The sequence below is a fragment of the Callithrix jacchus genome, chromosome 7 (assembly GCF_049354715.1).
Source record: "Callithrix jacchus isolate 240 chromosome 7, calJac240_pri, whole genome shotgun sequence".
NCBI classification, from domain to species: Eukaryota; Metazoa; Chordata; class Mammalia; order Primates; family Cebidae; genus Callithrix; species Callithrix jacchus.
In genome coordinates, this window is record NC_133508.1 from 44,204,124 (window position 1) to 44,223,025 (window position 18,902).

The following is an 18,902-nucleotide window of genomic DNA, read 5'->3' on the forward strand; positions in this document are numbered from 1 at the left end:
GCAGAGAGAACCACAACCGGGCAGAGGGAAGAGCAACCAGACAGAGAGAACCACAACCGGGCAGAGGGAACAGTGACCAGGTGGAGGAACAGCAACCAGGCAGAGGGAACCGCAACCGGGCAGAGGGAACCACAACCGGGCAGAGGGAACAGCAACCAGGGGAGGGAACAGCAACCAGGCAGAGGGAACAGCAACCAGGCAAAGGAAACCACGACTAGCGGAGGGCTCTGAGCACAGCCGGCACATCTCCCCACACCCTCCCAGACTGCCATAGCTGGCAGGGTCCCTGGCTCTTTACTGATAAACTTATTTGTAGACTGACAAATACCACGACATCCTGGCCACTATTTTCTGCCACGACAGCACTCCCTGCCAAGGCTGATCAACATTCATGTTCGCCCTGTCGGCTTTCATTTACTCCCCTGACCGGGTGTGCACACTGTGACTTGGGGCTGGCAGAGCAGGCAAAACAGACCAGGTGGCCAGCCTGAGCAGCAGAGGCAGACCCATCCCAGCTAAGGGGCTCCGTGATGACCTCACACCCCCCATTCTGCACACTGAGTGCCATGGCAGTGCCTAGTAGGCTGCAACCAGAGGGTGCTTAGACTTGGACAGGACCGCGGAACAAGCTCTGATGCCCCATATGTTACAGGTTCTATGGTGGTCTAAGACTTGGATTTGGGGGACTCGAGTAGGGGGCTGGGGGACAGCTCCAAGATATGGAGAGAGGAGGGACCCAGAGTCCCAAACAGAGACATAAAGCCAGCCTGTTCCTGCCCCGAGTCCTTCTGCCTCCTTCCTGTGGATGAATTTTGTTAAGTTTCTTTTCCCGGTTCCAACACTTAGGTATTTTAAATTTTCCTCTTTAAGTAATAAGCTCAAAGTTTGTCACTTTTAAAAAATATATATATACGGAGTTTCACTCTTGTTGCCCAGGCTGGAGTGCAATGGTGTGATTTCAACTCACCGCAACCTCCATCACCCGGATTCAAATGATTCTTCTGCCTCAGTTTCCCGAGTAGCTGGGATTACAGACCAGGCCTGGCTAATTTTGTATTTTTAGTAGAGACGGGGTTTCTCCATGTTGGTCAGACTGGTCTTGAACTCCCGACCTCAGGTATCTGCCCAGCTTAGCCTCATCCAGGCGTGAGCCACCACACCCAGCTAGTTTGTCACTTTTACTCTGAGGACATCTCTAGCTGTCTCCCTTGATTTTGATAGGAAGTATTCCATTTTCATTATCTTCTACATAATCCTAAATCCAGATTGACTTTTTCTTGGACCGGCAGTTATTTGCAGGCGTGTTTACTTTCCAGGGACTATGTGCTGGTTAAAGAGGCTTAGGCTTAATGGGTCTCACTTTAGGGAACTTGTAATTAAAATGCTCTTTGTGGTCAAGTGCACGATCCTATTTCATAAATGCTCCCTGGATATGAGAAAAAAGCTTGAGTTCTCCACGGAGCAGAACATTCTCTATGTCTGTAATAATAAAGCCAATAAAGCAAATGTAATGAAAGTTATGAAAGTAACTGATCATGAAAGTAACTGATCTTTCTTAAATGCTTCCCACATGCCCGCTGCCTTCCCTGTGCTATTTCGTTTATTTCTTTTTCTTTTTTCTTTCTTTTTTTTTTTTACACGGAGTTTCGCTCTTGTTACCCAGGCTGGACTGCAATGGGGCAATCTGGGCTCACCGCAACCTCCGCCTCCTGGGTTCAGGCAATTCTCCTGCCTCAGCCTCCTGAGTAGCTGGAATTACAGGCAGGCACCACCATGCCCAGCTAATTTTTTTATTTTGAGCAGAGACGGGGTTTTACCATGTTGACCAGGATGGTCTCGATCTCTTGACCTTGTGATCCACCCACCTCAGCCTCCCAAAGTGCTGGGATTACAGGCGTGAGCCACCGCGCCCGGCCCCTATTTCGTTTATTTCTAATCCCTGCATTATCTCACTGGTGAGGAGGAGACAGAGGCCTAGAGAGGTCAGGTTAGGTGAGGGCTGCGCAGGCCACAGCCTTGGGCACCATTCACATAGCTTCAGAAGTTAGAGGGAGGATGGGCAGGTGGGGAACCCAGAGGAAGAGCAGGTCCAAGGTGAGGCTGCCACAGGCCGTGGGAGTTTGGGAGCAATGACTGAGCTGGATATTAGAAAATTTGTCAGTTGCCACTTGGAGGCGGGAGCAGAGGCCATGAGGTCAGGTGAGCTTATGGGAGAAAAGGTGGGAAGAGGGTGAGGGCAGACCTCAGGGGAGCACCCACACTTAGAGGCAGGTGAAAGAGGAGGAGGCAGATCCTCTATAGAGCTCCAGGATTCTCACCCTGGTGCAGGCAGAACCACTCAGGGTGCAATCAACATGCAGATGCCCAGGCCCACTCCCCCAGCTGCCCTGGTGCCCACCAGTGTGGGAGGATGAAGGACTTCGAAAGCGTGGTGGCCTGAAACCCCATGAGGGGACCCCAGGGTGGCCAGGTCAGTGGTGTCCAATGCTCTGGAGAGGTCCAGGGACATGTGTGGGAGGGCACAGTTGCTGGATTCATTGAGACAAACCCACACTCTAACTGTTTCTGAAGCCTCTGAATCATCAGAGCCACCCAGGGCACTTGTTACTAAAAATACAGGTTCCTGGGCTCCAACCCAAACCTGCTGCAGCAAATCCTCCAGAAGGGCTGGGGAATCTGTGCTGTTGTTGTTTTGAAAAAGAGTCTTGCTCTGTTGCCCAGGCTAGTTGGAGTGCAGTGGTGTGATCTCAGCTCACTGTAACCTCTACCTCCCAGGTTCAAGCGATTCTCCTGCCTCAGCCTCCCAAGTAACTGCGATTACAGGCACCTGCCACTACACTCAGCTAATTTTTGTATTTTTAGCAGAGACAGCATTTCACCACGATGGTCAGGCTGGTCTCGAACTCTTGACCTCAAGTTATCTACCTGCCTTAGCCTCCCATACTACTGTGATTACAGGTGTAAGCCACCACTACTGGCCACAATCTGCGTTTTTTAAAGAGCATTAAGATGGTTTTTGAGGCTCAGATGAGTTTAGGAAGCTCTGTTATGGCACTACTTTCCTGCCACATACCCCCATCCTGTGCTTCCCAGTAACAGGGGAGCCGAGCAAGCCCCTCCCAATGAGGATGCCACCTTTACTTCTGTCTCAGAGCAGAGTTAGTTTTTACTCAGAATCAATGTGATCAACAACACTGAGATTCTCTTCTAAGCCAGAGAATGACCCGTCACCACCTTCCATTCCCCTCACGCTCTAAGACCCTGAAACAGGACCTGGAGAAGCAACCGGAAGAACCAGGATCGTGCCCTGGGATGAGGGCCCCTGAGGGCCACAGCTAGGCTGAAATGAGGGAGACATGGCTGATGTGCCCCCAACGTGCAGTGCTAGGAGGGTGCCAGTTAGGCCAGTTCCCCAACAAAGCTGGTCTCAGGGCAGGGCTGGAGCTGCTGCTGTCCCCAAGGTTCAATCTGCCCCTCGAGGTATCTCAGCTCCCTCCGTCCCCAGCTGTTAGGGTCTCTTGTGGTGTAATTCAAGGAGGATCACAATAACTAAACGTAGAAATGGGGCTCTTGTTGTGGCTTCTCAAAATCGCCCGAAAATGGCTACTGGGCTGCTCACTGAAGGGTACCCAGGAAGATGACAAGACAGATTTCAGAACTGGGAGACTTGCTAAGAAGGGAAATACACTCATGGACCTCCACCTCCTGGGTTCAGGCAATTCTCCTGCCTCAGCCTCCTGAGTAGCTGGGATTACAGGCACGCGCCACCATGCCCAGCTAATTTTTTGTATTTTTAGTAGAGATGGGGTTTCACCATGTTGACCAGCATGGTTTCGATCTCTTGACCTCCTAATCCACTCGCCTCAGCCATAACTAAAAGAATGTAAGTGGATTGTTTGTAACATAAAGGATAAAGGCTTGAGGAAATTGATACCCCATTCTCCATGATGTGCTCTTTCTTTCTTTTCTTTTTTTTTTTAAGACAGAGTCTTGCTCTGTCATCGAGGCTAGAGTGCAGGGAGTGGTTTCAGCTCATTGTAACCTCCATCTCCCGGGCTCAAGTGATTCTCCTGTCTCCGCTTCCTGAGTAGCTGGGATTATAGGTACCTGCCACCTTGCCCAGCTTACTTTTCTATTTTTAGTAGAGATGGGATTTTACCATGTTAGCCAGGCTGGTCTCGAACTCCTGACCTCAAGTGATCCACCCACTCTGGCCTCCCAAAGTGCTGGGATTACAGGCATGAGCCTGTGGTGACAGCTGGCCAATGTGCTTATTTCATACTGTGTGCCTATATCAATCAAACCATCTCATGTACCCCATAAATATACACACCCATAAAAATTTTTTAAGAAGCTGTCTACAGATGGAATTCAAACTTTTAAATTACATAAGACGTGAGCCCACCTGCCAAAACTGCCTGGGAAGGGCAGCCTAGAGCACAGAGTTTGAGGAAGATGTGACATGGCCTGGTGGGGCCTCCAGACTAACGGCCTCAGCATCACATGGAATGTGGGGGCAGTTCGAGTTCTTGGGCCCCTCCCAACCCCCTGAACGCTTGGGGTGAGATGCCAGAGCCACGTCTCTCAGGTAAGTGCATAGCATGGCTGCCTGAGGCTGGTGAACCTGTGGTGTCTGGGGGACGGGGTGGAGAAGAAGGCCACCTCACTAGGAAGAAACACCCAGAAACTGCAAACTGCATGATCTGTTATTCAGCTAAATGGGTTAGCAATAAAAAGTCCCAGGAAGATCAACGATAGGCCAAGGGCTAGAGGCTGGAATGCGGAGGGAAGGTCAGGCCCGCAGACAAGCAGAGGTTGCGGCCAGAAAATGGAAGGAAAATCTACAGTCCCTGCATTTCCCAGCAGAAACCTCAGGACCAGAAAACAAACAAAGCCTTCCAAGCCCTGTAAGGAACGCTTCCCCCTAGAATGCCCTACTCAGCCAGAAGTCATCTGGGACTGCAAAGCTCAGGAAGAGGACCCTGTAGTCCCCAGGACAGAGACTATCCCTTCCTTCGTTAGTAATTCCATTGTCTACAGATGTGTCTGACCAACAGCACTCACTCACCCACAGACGTGGCCACATGAGGACACTGTGGCCAAAGCAGAGGGTGCAGTTTCCAATGTACCTGCCACCCCTTTGGGGCTGGACGCTGATGTAGAGACAGGAAACGTGGCTCACCAAAGGGCACCCCAGGGCTGGCGGAGCCACAGGGCAGCAGAAGCCTGGGTCCCCAGCACCATGGGCCACCTATTGGCCGTGGACCACTCATAGCTGCATTGTTAAAAGAAAGAAAAAGTCCTCTCTCGAGGCCAGGGGCAGTGGCTCACGCCTGTAATCCTAGCACTTTGGGAGGCCAAGGTGGGTGGATCACCTGAGGTTAGGAGTTCAAGACCAGCCTGACCATCATGGTGAAACCCCCTCTTAAAAAAGAAAAAGTCCTCTCTCTTGTTGAAGCCATGCTATCTGGGGGGCATCTGAGCCTTTATTCCAGTTAACATATTGCTTTTCTTGGGGAGCCACTGGAGGACATGTTTCACCAAAACCGGCAAACAGGAAAATTGAAGATCTGTGAATCCAGGCATCCAACCCAGGTGAGTGGCAAGGACCGTCCCAGGAGAGCAGCTCAGAGCAGGCACAGAATGAGCAACGTAGAGGAGGAGGACCGAAGGCGGAGCTCTCCAGGGAACACGGCGGGAACAGTTCCGTGGCAGCCAGACTGTACTGAGCATGGTACGGAGCTGCTAGAGGGCATGGAGCAACCATTGGCTGTGGTAGTAACTGTTTCAGGGAAAGTAATCATAGTACCCCACCCAACGAGCAGGGAGGGGGCTCACGCATCCCAAACTTACACATCAAGGGACAGCAACGAAGCCTCATGCTTAGGAAGCTGAGTCCTGAACCAGAAACAGCAGCTACCCCTGCAGGATTGATGGGAGGAAGAGAGACCCACAAGCCCTCTGGATCCTTTCCACAATACTTAAGTTTAAAATAATTAACTTAAAAATAAAAAATAAAGTATCAAGGAAAAAGCCAAGGCCTCTAAAAGGTGAGAAGCGAAGAATGCATGTTGAAGACTCCCCTGTGTCTGCCTTGAACAGGGCTACTAGCTGACCCCCAGAACTTCCATCTCCCAAGGTCTGGGACCCCACAGGCATCTGCTAGGTCACCCCTTCAGTCTGTACAAACAAACGTGGGGGTGGTGAAGCGGAGAACGGAGGAAACTGGTCTTTTCTGGGCTGAACCCTAGGACTCTACGGAGGAGGGAAGGGGACCATGGAGTGACTCACTCAGGACTCAGGGAACACAGAAACCAAAAGCCAGGCTGGCCCTCTCCACATGCCCTTCAACCCACAACCGCACAGACCCTGCCAAACCTCCTCCCGCACGGGACGATAACTCTCCTCCACACCCTCCACGTGGCCCTCACCCCAGAACCGCACAGACCCCGCCAACCCTCCTCCCGCACGGGATAATAACTGTCCTCCACACCCTCCACGTGGCCTTCAACCCATAACCACACAGACCCCGCCAACCCTCCTCCCGCAAAGGATAATAACTTAACTGTCCTCCACACCCTCCACATGCCCTTCAACCCTCTTCCCGCACGGGATAATAACTGTCCTCCACGTGGCCTTCAACCCAGAACGCACAGACCCCGCCAACCCTTCTCCCGCATGGGATAATACCTGTCCTCCACACCCTGAGCCTCACTGCCCAGATCTTTTCTATTCCCTCAACTAAAGACACGAGGTTCTATCTGTGCACCCAGAAAAGCAGCAATGAGCTCCTGCGTGGTGGGAGCACTGCATTCCACCTGCAATTCCAGCCAGAACAGCTCCTTCCATTCCAAGACACCCTTCACAAGTTTATCGCTACCCAGACCTGTGTGTAAAGTCCTCAAGACCAAGGCTAGCCCATGTGTGGAAATCACAGAAAACGGCTTGAGCACAGCTGTTCAGACACATCGCAGTCTAGAATTATAGAATCAAGGCTAAATTGGCATCCATTTCACCATTTTCTCCTGCAACTGGCATCTAGTGAATTACAGTTTAGTGAAGATTTTGATTCAACTGATTTTAGATGCCATTCTTGCCAACAGTACTCTACAGAAAAATACAATAAAATCACAGTTTGTGTTTTCAACACGGCATTTTTTATTCCTTCACTCCTAGTGAGTTACCAGGCCCTATAAGAGAAGGTTAAGCTTGGTAAAATTATTAGACAGATTTTTACAAATGGTGGGCACAAAATCCCTACTAAAATAGGCATTAAGTATTGTAAAGCCATTGTAAACACTTCTTAACACACATCTTAGCATGTGCCTGTATCAATGAAGCAGCTTAGACACTGTAAATGAACACAACACGCTATAGACTTCCGAGTGGCTTTTCCAGTGATCCTTCCACTCCTGGCATCTCACTGATGCCTCTCAGCACATAAAGAAAGAAAGACTGGGCTTAAGGGCATGCCAAGTAGACAGCAATGACAGAAATGCCACATTTAGTGAAAAATGTCTAACATGTCTAACATGTTGACAAAATAAGCAAAAGTCATAGCACAGAGTTTCACAAACTCCAGGTAGAATGGAGCTATAAGAGGCTCAAAGGTGATACTCAGAAGTGACAGAAGCCTGGGCTTGGGCTGGCCAGGCCTGAGGAGGGAGCTGCTGCCCACCCTGGAATTCGAGGGAGGGGAGAGATGGGGAAACAGGAAATGCTTCTGAGGCGACAGCTGTTCTCAGGACAGTGACATACTGATTGTCACAAGCTCGTGGGCCTGGGAAGTTAGAAAGCAGGGCTTCCTTGGTGAGACCTTGGTTAATCAGATCTAAGAGCAGTGCAGCCAGCACTGAGTGGAAAGAGGAAAACAATCATGAAATAGAAAAAAGAAACCCAAAAGGGGATTTGTTTAAAAAGAAACAAACTTTAGAAACATATCTCCAGGGTTCAATGGATTCACCTGCCTCAGCCTCCTGAGTGGCTGGGATTACAGGCATGTGCCACCATGCCCGGCTAACTTTTGTATTTTTTTTTTTTTTTTTGAGATGAAGTCTCACTCTGTCACCCAGGCTGGAGTGCAGTGGCACGATCTTGGCTCACTGCAACCTCCGCCTCCTGGGTTCAAGTGATTTTCCTGCCTCAGCCTCCTGAGTAGCTGGGATTAAAGAGGCGCACCACCACACCCGACTAATTTTTTGTATTTTTAGTAGAGACAAGGTTTCTCCATGTTGGCCAGACTGGTCTCCAACTCCTAACCTCGTGATCCGCCCACCTTGGCCTCCCAAAGTGCTGGAATTACAGGCATGAGCCACCGTACCCAGCCCTAAATTTTGTAGTTTTAGTAGAGACGGGGTTTCACAATGTTGGTCAGTCTGGTCTCGGACTCCTGACCTTGTGATCCGCCGTCATGGCCTCCCAAAGTGCAGCCTAGGCAACAGAGGGGGACTCCATCGCAGAAAAAAAAAAAAGAAAGAAACATATCTCACAACAGGACCAGGCATGGTGGCTCATGCCTGTGATCCCAGCACTTTGGGAGGCCAAGGTGAGCTGATCACTTGAGGTCAAGAGTTTGAGAAGAGCCTGGCCAACATGGTGAAACGCTGTCTCTACTTAAAATGCAAAGATATGGTGGCATGCGCCTGTAATTCCCAGCTACTTGGGAAGCTGAGGCAGGAGAATTGCTTGGAGGTGGGAGAATCGCTTGAACCTGGGAGGCGGAGGATGCAGTGAGACAAGATGATGCCACTGCACTCCAGCCTGGGCAACAAAGCAAGACTCCATCTCATAGGCCAGAGCCCACTGTCCCAAACCTGAAAGTAATTGGTGCCTCCCATTCATGGAATGAGTATCTGCAAGGTGCCACTTTGACTCTGGGTGCTGGAGCCAACACAGACTACGATCCAGTCCCTGCTCCTGAGGTATCCCTGGTAGAAATATCAATGTAAGGCAACAGAGAGTAGGGCCATTTGAGCTAGGTTTTGAAGGATAACTAGGAGTTTTCTAAATGGAGAAGAAAGGAGAACTTGGTGTTAAAGGTAATTAGAAATAACGACATTGTGCAAAAATGCTTGTTATGCCTCGGGACAGATGAATATCTCAGTACACCCAGAACAGCTGTGCCCAAACTTCACTAACCACACACCACCTTCACAACTTCTGCTATCACTGATACCACTTCACTATGATCTTATCTCCCTGATGATTTTCTTCAAATCAACTTGTTCTTAAAAGTTTACTTCAGGCCAGGCGCGATGGCTCAAGCCTGTAATCCCAGCACTTTGGGAGGCCGAGGCGGGTGGATCACAAGGTCAAGAGATCGAGACCATCCTGGTCAACATGGTGAAACCCCATCTCTACTAAAAAATATACAAAAAATTAGCTGGGCATGGTAGCGCGTGCCTGTAATCCCAGCTACTCAGGAGGCTGAGGCAGGAGAATTGCCTGAACCCAGGAGGCGGAGGTTGCCGTGAGCCGAGATTGTGCCATTGCACTCCAGCCTGGGTAACAAGCGCTAAACTCCGTCTCAAAAAAAAAAAAAGTTTACTTCAGTCTTATTCAAAATTACAGTAGCCATGAAATTATGGATTTGATATGCTATCTACGTTCTCCCTAAATCACAAAAAAATAATTACACATTATGGGCTGGGCGCGGTGGCTCACTCCTGTAATCCTAGCACTTTGGGAGGCGGAGACAGGTGGATCATGAGGTCAGGAGATTGAGACCATCCTGGCTAACACAGTGAAACCCCATCTCTACTAAAAATACAAAAAATTAGCTGGGTGTGGTGGCACACACCTGTAGTCCCAGCTACTTGGGAGGCTGAGGCAGAAGAATCACTTGAACCCTGGAGGCGGAGGTTGCAGTGAGCCGAGATCATGCCACCTCACTCCAGCTCCAGCCTGGATGACCAGAGTGAGACTTCATCTCCAAAAAAAAAATGTACACATTATGAAAGTAAAAAGTGTCCATCTGTGAATCTAGAGCTAAATCCTCTTGGGTTCCAGCTGTGTTTCTCAAACTCTGGGAAGCCGAGCTCGGAACTTTAAGGCCTGTGTTGTTTGAGAAGGAATCTGTGCTTACTGGGAAAAGATAAATGCAAACATTAGAGGAAAAACATTATTAACGAGCCACCGTCAGCAAGTCACGGTGCTGGCCTCCGGAGACATCAGTGCCCTGGCAAGGCCCTGCCCCTGACCCAGGGCAGGCATTAAACATCTCACGACTGTAAGATCCCGAGGCTGCATGTGACCCTCCCCTGGGACACAGTCATCCATTTAACTTTCATCACCGACTTGAAAAACAGGCACCAGAGTATTTTCTGGTTTGTTTTGTTTTGTTTTGAGACAGAGTTTCACTGTCGCCCAGGCTGGAGTGCAGTGGCACAATCTCAGCTCACTGCAACCTACACCTCCCAGATTCAAGTGATTCTCCTGCCCCAGCTACCCAAGTAGCTGCCACCACGCCTGGCAAATTTTTATATTTTTAGTAGAGATAGGGTTTTGCCATGTTGTCCAGGTCAGTCTTGAACTCCTGACTTCAGGTGATCAACCCACCTCGCCCTACCAAAGTGCTAGGACTACAGGCATGAGCCACCACACCTGGCCTGTCAGCGTATTTCTGTGATTTATTGTTCAACCTTTTTTTTTGAGATAAGGTATAGCTCTGTCGCCCAGGCTAAAGTGCAGTGGCATCATCATGGCTCACTACAACTTCAACCTCCTGGGCTCAGGCAATCCTCCCACCTCAGCCTCCCAGTAGCTGGGATTACAAGTGTAGGCCACCACTATTATTTTTTTTGTAGAGACGGAGTCTCCCTATGTTGCCCAGACTGGTCTTGAACTCCTAAACTCAGGAGATCCTCCCGCCTCCATTTCCCAAAGCCCAGGGATTACAGGCATGGCCATTGCGCCTGGCCTATTCTTAAAAGTTTAAATTTATGCTTCACCAAACACAAGAGTCTCAGTTGTGTCAGACGGCAGCACAGATCCGAGAGGAACAATGACCCAAGGGACAGGAGTGGAGTGGCCAGGCCACTTTCTTCTTACCTCCATGGACGAAGCCGTGTAGGGTACAGTCTGAAGGCCCCACCAGGTGAATCAAGCTGGACTGGCTGTAGCTGACAGTGTTCGGCTCTGGAATTGCAAAGGAGACAGATGAGTCGTGGGGTGGACTGACGGCCACAGCTGAAAGGTCTGGCAATGCTGAAGCCACCCCGGGGGCTGCACAGTCAATGAATCTGTCTGAGGGCAGTCAGCTATGATCTCTCTAAGGAAAACCATGGTCTCCAAACAGGCTACAGTGGGCGAAGGAGAGGCTTTCAAGGATTTATAAGCCATTCTGTTAGTGGGTCATGAGGAGACTCTCTGGGGCCATCAGTGCCTTGCAAGGCCCTGCACAGGGGTGGCCACTAAGCCTCTCAAAGCTATGAGGTTGCGTGTGACCCTCCACTGGGCTGTAGTTAACATCGGACTTGCATTTCCAATTTTATCAGAAGAGCCACAGCGTTTCTGTAAGTTACTCATCCAGCCTGAGAATGTACAGCTCCGCAGGGCGCAAGCTCTTCCCTCCGGCCGGCCCTGACCCCATTCACTCCTCTATCGCCTCACTCTTGGGGATGCCTTGGGGGAGCTTCAGTCACCCAGCACTGCAGTGCTCCCGAACTATCCTTAAGAGGCTGCACTTAAGAAAAAAGAAGATGAAATATAGCTTCCAGTCTCTGGAAGGCAGAGCTTTCTCTTTTTTTTTTGAGATGGAGTCTTGCTCTGTTGCCCAGGCTGAAGTACAGTGGCGCAATCGCAGCTCACTGCAGCATCCACCTCCCAGGTCCAAGCGATTCTCGTGCCTCAGCCTCCTGAGTAGTTCAGATTATAGGCATGTGCATCCACACCCAGCTAATTTTTGTATTTTTTGTAGAGACGGGCTTTCACCATGTTGGCCAGGCTGGTCTTGAACTCCTGACCTCAGGCGATCTACCTGCCTCAGCCTCCCAAAGTGCTGGAATTATAGGTGTGAGCCACTGCACCCAGCCAGAAAGCAGACCTTTCTCAACACTGCTTTTTCTCACAGGATGGAGATTAAACACACGCAAGATCCCCTAGGCAGACACCTGTGTAAACCAGCCTGGCGTGCACACCAACCCTCCACCCCCAAGGCCTTCTGGTCAGTGAAAAGACTTCATCTGTTCCCTGCCCAGGACAGCTGGCATTTAGAAAGGGTAGCTCATTCCTGCCCGGCCAGCCCTGAGCTATTGAATATGCCAGCCCACTGGGCCAGGAAATGACTAGGACTCATTTCAGATTAATACAGGTCCTTTCTAGGTCTGGCCTTAGGCAAGTAATGTTTCTCAGCAGCCAAAAAGCTGGTGGGATGAAGGGTGGTCCTAACCTAGAAGTTGATACCCGGGGTCTCCTAAGTGTCTAATGTCATTCCCTTCTTTCTCTCTCTCTTTTTTTTTTTTTTTTTTTGAGATGGAGTTTCACTCTTGTTGCCCAGGTTGGAGTTCAATGGCACCATCTCAGCTCACTGCAACGTTCGCCTCCCTGGTTCAAGTGATCCTCCTGCCTCAGCCTCCCGAGTAGCTGGAACTGCAGGCGTATGCCACCACACCTGGCTGATTTTTGTATTCTTAGTAGAGACGGGGTTTCACCATGTTGGCCAGCCTGGTCTTAAACCCGGACTTCAGGTGATCCACCTGCCTCGCCTCCCGAAGTGCTGGGATTACAGGGGTGAGCCACCACTCCCGGCCCAAGTGTCATTTCTGAGGCTCTGATGTGCCTCTAGGTCATGGGCTAAATTGTGTCCCCACAAATCATATGTTGAGGTCCTGACCATGAGTGCCTCAGAATGTGACTAAATGTAAAGGAAGGATCTTTAAAGAAGTAACTAAGTTAAAATGAGGTCATGAGGGTGGGCTGGTGTCTTCACAAGAGGAGGAGGTGAGGACAGACACATACAGGGCAAGATGGCATCTACAAGCCCAGCAGAGGCCTCGGGAGGCTCCAGCCTGCCAACACCCTGTCCTTGGCCTTCCAGCCTCCTTCTGCTGTTTTGGTGGGCACTCTTGTTACAGCAGCCCCAGCACACAGGTACACTCCACACACACAATTTCAAATCAGTTCCCCTGCCTTCTCTCCTGGTCACTGCCAGCTGCCGTGTGAGGTTCTTCATTCCTGCCCTGCGTCGCCCTCATGCCAAGGTGTGTGGGAAAAGTAGCCTGTCATGGAGTCAGAAGCAGAGTGGAGGAGCCCCTTCCAAGAAGCCACATTCTAGGGACAGCCACATCCTAGGGACCGCCCCATCTACCAGCACACACTCCTGAATGTGCATCAAGAGGCCCTTGCATCTGGGCTCCCAGCTGGCTCAAAGCCAACGAACAGACCCCTCCGAGCACCAAGGCTTCTGAGAAGGATCCCCTGGGGGCCCTGACGTCCCTGTGTCGCAGTCAGTTCACACAACCTGTGGCTTGGCCCAAGGGAGGGGATGTCCGTTCTCCCACCTGCCGCTTCAGTGTGGGCCTGCCAGGGTCTAGGGGTGTCCAAAACCAGTCTGCAATTGCCGAGGGCACGTTGGGCGTCAGAGGAATTGAGCATATCCCGAAACCTACAATAACATGAGGGGAGGGGCTCTGAGAAGAGGCCAGAAATGTGGGGCATTAAAAGACTGGAAAAGCCTATTGTTGATGGATCTGGGAACTGAAGGAGACTGAAATCCAAAGCCCATTAGACTCAGCCTTGTGTCAAAAATCAGATTAAGGTGTGGTCTACCCAGCCATGTGTGTCTGGAGAGTGAGAAAGACAGTGGAGTGAAGTGGGATGGAAAAGCAACGACATATACCAGGCTGGGGCATTACACTTGGAAAGAATGCTGGGTGTGGTTCCCATCACGTGGAACTGACGAGGCAGACAGATCAGATGCCTACCAAGTTTACGAGGAATCTGAATTTGCCTGGACTGAAATAAAGCTTTTGACTATGAAAACCCTAAAGTAACCTCCCCAAACCTAGACAGGCAGGAGGCGGGCTGAGGGCCCCATTTCCCGGTGCCCACTTGGATGAGGCCATGGAGGATAATGAACAGGGAAGAACCTTCAACAAGGCTGAGCCAGGGACCATGTAGTTCCTCCTCAAGAGCGGAATCAGGGTCTCACCAAAGACCCTTCCCCATGGCCACAGCTCAGACCCTGGCAAGAGTCATCTCTGCTTGGGCCAGGGGCTCCTGGGTAGCTCCCATTCTTTCCTTTCCTAAATGAGCGTGCTCTTCTATCCCCTCTTCTGCTGCTGTCTGTATAAAGGCTGCAAGTGCAGATAACTCATCATCTTAGTTCATCGGCTGCAGGAACATGATGAATTGCATCTGAACATGACGGAGAAGACTGCGTGCATATAGCCAGCTGCTACACTCTGAGGTCAGCACAGGGGCCAGCCAGAAATTCAGGAGGTCATCCTTGAGGGTGAGGTGCTCTAATGGTGCAACGAATACAACAGGGATCTGGTGACTGGAGAGGCAGGACCAGGCAGAGATGACCAAGCCTGTCTCCACACCACAGCAGGGCCATGCTGCCCTGCCTCCTCTACAGTGGGTGTGGAAATACCACTCATGTCCAGGATGTGAGCAGAGTGAAATGCTGCTTCCAGGCCTGACCCACGGAAACCTCGGATGTGTGAGCCTCTCCACTCTGTCCCCTTCCAAGGTAACCGTCAAAGCTACCCATAAAAGACAGTGGAGGTAGAGGACTGAAGGGGCCTGAATCCCCACATCTCTACCATTTGGAGGAAATCCACCCCATTAGGAAAGTCTGATTTGGACTTTACCTAAGCAGGAAATAAACCTCGGCTGCGGGACCGGCAAGGGTTTTCGGGTTTGTCTGCTGCAGCAGTGAGGAAGACCCTGACTAATGCCGTGCCCAATCTTCGAACCTGCAGTTTCAAAATGCTGTGAGGAGCCTGAACCAGGCCCTCAGGGTGGCAGCGGGCGAGGTTTCCACAGCCATAACACAAAACTCTCCTTTCCGGGTCCCGTCCCATGTGACAAGCGGTTTCCATGGCTTCATGGGTGTTAGGTATTTATGTCATTTTCACAAGCCTATGGTTTCGGTTTCCATTTCACCATCTCTGGTCCCAGCTGAGGAAACTGAGGCATGGGGAGGTTAAGTTCCCACGAAGGCAGCAGAGCTGGGTTCAAACCTAGGCGGTCCAACTCCAGCACCTCCCTTCTTCCCCGATCCTCTCTTGCTTCCCCCATGCCCCCAGCCCCCAAACTACTGCTTACGGGAGCAGGACTATGGGCCTGGCCAGAGGGCCAGAGGCATCGGGTGGAAGGCCCTTCAGACCCTGGGCCGAGCCCCAGGCCTGGCCATGCTCACCACACTCACACCCTCATGGATGGCTCAGGGCGGATCTTCCTGGGACTTGGCAAGAGCACTGTCTGACCCCAGGAAGCAGATCCCAACCCAGGAGCCAGGGGCTAGGTGACCTACCAAGACCCCATCTGCACTGGAAGGGCTGGACCAGGTCTGGAAGGGCTGGACCAGGTCTGAAAGTGAACACTATTTTCAACCCAAGGGCCAGGGATGAGGCAGGCCACTGAACTTGTGTGAGGCAGGGCTAATTTTGTCATAAGCCCTAAAAATGGACAGCCATATGGCTGCACAGTCCCTACATGGTCGAAGCTGGACAGCCGACAGCTATGAATCCGAGGAGCTCATGGTAATTTCCTTTTTCTTGTCAGATGGAGAAAACAATAAGGATAACTGGCCTTTAAAAAACTGTATATTGGGCCGGGCGCAGCGGCTCACACCTGTAATCTCAATACTTTGGGAGGCCAAGGCTGGCAGATCACTTGAATCAGGAGTCTGAGACCAGTCTGGCCAACATGGAGAAACCCTGTCTCTACTGAAAATACAAAAATTCACTGGGCACAGTGATGCATGCCTGTAATCCCAGCTACTCGGGAGGCTGGGGTACCAGAATCACTTGAACCTGGGAGGCAGAGGTTGCAGTGAGCCGAGATCGCACCATTGCACTCCAGCCTGGGCAACAGAGTGAGACTCTGCCTCAAAAAAAAAAAAAAAAACCAGGCTTGGTTGCTCACTCCTGTAATCCCAGCACTTTGGGAGGCCAAGGTGGGTGGATAACCTGAGGTCAGGAGTTGGACACGAGCCTGGCCAACATGGTGAAACCCTGTCTTTAAAAATACAAAAATTACACTAAATTACAAAATAATTACACTAAAAATACAAAAATTAGCTAGGCATGGTGGTGTGCCTGTAACTCCAGCTACTCAGGAGGCTGAGGTAGGAGAACTGCTTGAACCTGGGAAGCGGAGGTTGCAGTGAGCTGAGATGGCACCACTGCATTCTACACTCCAGCCTGGGTGACAGAGTCAAACACTGTCTCAAAAAAAAATTATTGACTAATTACAGCCGTATATATGGACAATGGGCTTTTAAGGAACTCACAGACTCTGAGCTACCTGAAAGAGAGGCTGCCCCTGCGGAGGTTGCTAGGCAACAGTCTGAACTCTGGCTCTAAGATGAAATTCGGGATGTGGGAGGTGCAGGGGCTGGGAGGAGGCAAGTCAAAGGGCAAGCCGCCCTCTTCAGGGCAGAGAGGGAGGGTCCTCCCACAGGAAGGGACAGCATGTCTCACACCTATAATCCCAGCACTTTGGGAGGCCGAGGCGGGCGGATCACAAGGTCAAGAGATCGAGACCATCCTGGCCAACATGATGAAATCCCATCTCTACTAAAAAATACGAAAATTAGCTGGGCTTTGTGGCGCGTGCCTGTAGTCCCAGCTACTTGGGAGGCTGAGGCAGGAGAGAATTGCTTGAACACAGGAGGCGGAGAATGCAGTGAGCTGAGATTGCGCCACTCCACTCTAGCCTGGCGCCTAGCAACAGAGCAAGACTCTGTCTCAAAAAAAAAGAAAAAGAAAAAGAAAAAGAAAAAAAAAGACCCCAATGCCAAGGACACACACACTCTTCTCCCTGAGCTGCTGTTTCCCATTGACCAGGACACCCCTCCCAAACCCAAACTCACCCACACTGAGCCACATACAGGAGACCAGGCTGGTCTCAGGAGCATACCCCTGGCTCCCAAGGGCACTGGGCAGCCCTGACAGGGAGGACCAATCTAGCTCTGCCACTGAGGTGTCAGCTCCACCCAGAAATGAGAGTCAGAGATGCAGATGATCAAGTATACTCAAGAAAGAATGGCCATGAGACTTCCTCAGAAACGTTTAAAAGCCAAGTCTCTAATCCAATCATCTGAAGAAGATGCATTGTTGTAAAAGCACATGGAAATCTTGAGATTTGGAAGGCCAACTCTGAACGATACTGAATACTACATTCTGAAAAATATCATCTCTAAATTTACAGCCAACCAGAGGCCAGCAAACAACAGAATCCCACGAGTAAAGGAATTTAAACTGATTGAAAATCTTGAGTAATTTTAGTGTCTCTGAGGGTCAGTGAAAGGCAGAAGCTAGGATCTAGTCCAGGCCTCTCAAAGCCAGAGTCAGCCCGGCAGCGCTGCCCACTTCCTCAGCCCCCCATGGTCTGGCACCAGCCGCAAGCCCTCTCCAGAAACCGCTCATGAAAAGGTAGGTCCAGGCAGCCCCCAGGTCCCACCCAGACCCTCTCCTCCACGCCCTCTTTGTGTTAGGCTAGACGTGGCCTCTGCTCATCTCTTTACAAGGGCACCTGTCACTGGATTTGGGGCCCACCTGGGTAATCCAGATGACCTCATCTCAACATCCTTAGCATAACCCTATCTGCTAAGACCCATTTTCCATGTAAGGTCCGATTCACGGCTTAGGTATTTGAATGTGGACATATCTTCTGACCCTGAGCACTGTGTTGATGCCTTTCCCAAGACATCTTCCCTCCCTTGCATCCCATCACGGTCCTTGGGGCCTGTGTCTGACCTGCCTGCTGAGCTGCCCTCCCAGAGGCAGAGCCTGGGCACTGTCTGTCCCAGCACATGCCTCCAAGCCTGTCTGGTATATTGCTGTGTTGAGAAACCCGCTGTCTATTTAAATTTTATTTTTAAAAGGCATCTCAGGCCGGGCACGGTAGTTCACACCTGTAATCCCAATACTTTGGGAGACTGAGGTGGGTGAATCACGAGGTCAGGAGTTCGAGACCAGCCTGGCCAAGATGGTGAAACCTTGTCTCTACTAAAAATACAAAAATTAGCCGAGCATGGTGACATGCACCTGTAATCCCAGCTACTTAGAAGTCTAAGGCAGAAGCATTGCTTGAACCCAGGAGGCAGAAGTTGCAGTGAGCTGAGATTATACCACTGTACTCCAGCCTGGGCGACACAGCAGTACTTCATTTCGGGGAAAAAAAAAAGGTATCTCTTCTGGGGTGTCATCAAAGCAGCACCATTCTTTCTATTAATGCTGATAGATTAATTTTCTTTCTTCTCTCTTTCTTTCCTTCCCTCTCCTTCCTTCCTTCCTTCAATCTGAAAAGAGAAGAAACCTACAGCAGATTCTCCAACAGTAAAGAAACCAACCTACCCAGTCCCACTGACCCAAGGTGACAACCAGTCTGCTTTTGGCAAGTTGAGGATGGAGCACAGACTGGGTCAGAGACACAAATGTGACACAAAGACACACAAACCCCTGCCCAAGCCTCAAGCTGACCTGTCTGGAAGTCAAGCACATGCCTGCTGTGCGCCAGCAGCCTAGCCCGGAAAGACAGGTGGTAATCTGTGCTTTTTCCAGTCCCCCCAGCCCCCTTGATGCTGATGTGGACGAGGCCAGGGAGGTGGACAGCCAGAACGATGCCCCGAGTCCAGGTTAGCAGGGCCAGGGCGCCTCTCCAGCAGGGCTGGGAGCAGGTAGACCCCAGAGTGGAGCCCACATCACAGGCACATCCCAGGGGAAAAGGGA

The 18,902-nt window shown here is 50.8% G+C and overlaps 1 protein-coding gene across 9 annotated transcripts in view; it reads right to left on the reverse strand.

The window, feature by feature from the left end:
• Nucleotides 1-18,902, reverse strand: part of ACOT7 (acyl-CoA thioesterase 7) — a 123,518-nt gene that overhangs the window by 41,626 nt on the left and 62,990 nt on the right. For all 9 annotated transcript variants that reach the window (XR_013519756.1, XR_004745695.3, XM_035307559.3 and 6 more), the window contains exon 6: nt 11,050-11,136. Coding sequence is in view for 7 of the 9 variants with exons in the window: in XM_035307559.3 (XP_035163450.1) it covers nt 11,050-11,136 (87 nt within the window). In the remaining 2 variants the exon portion in view is untranslated. The remainder of the gene's footprint in view (nt 1-11,049; nt 11,137-18,902) is intronic.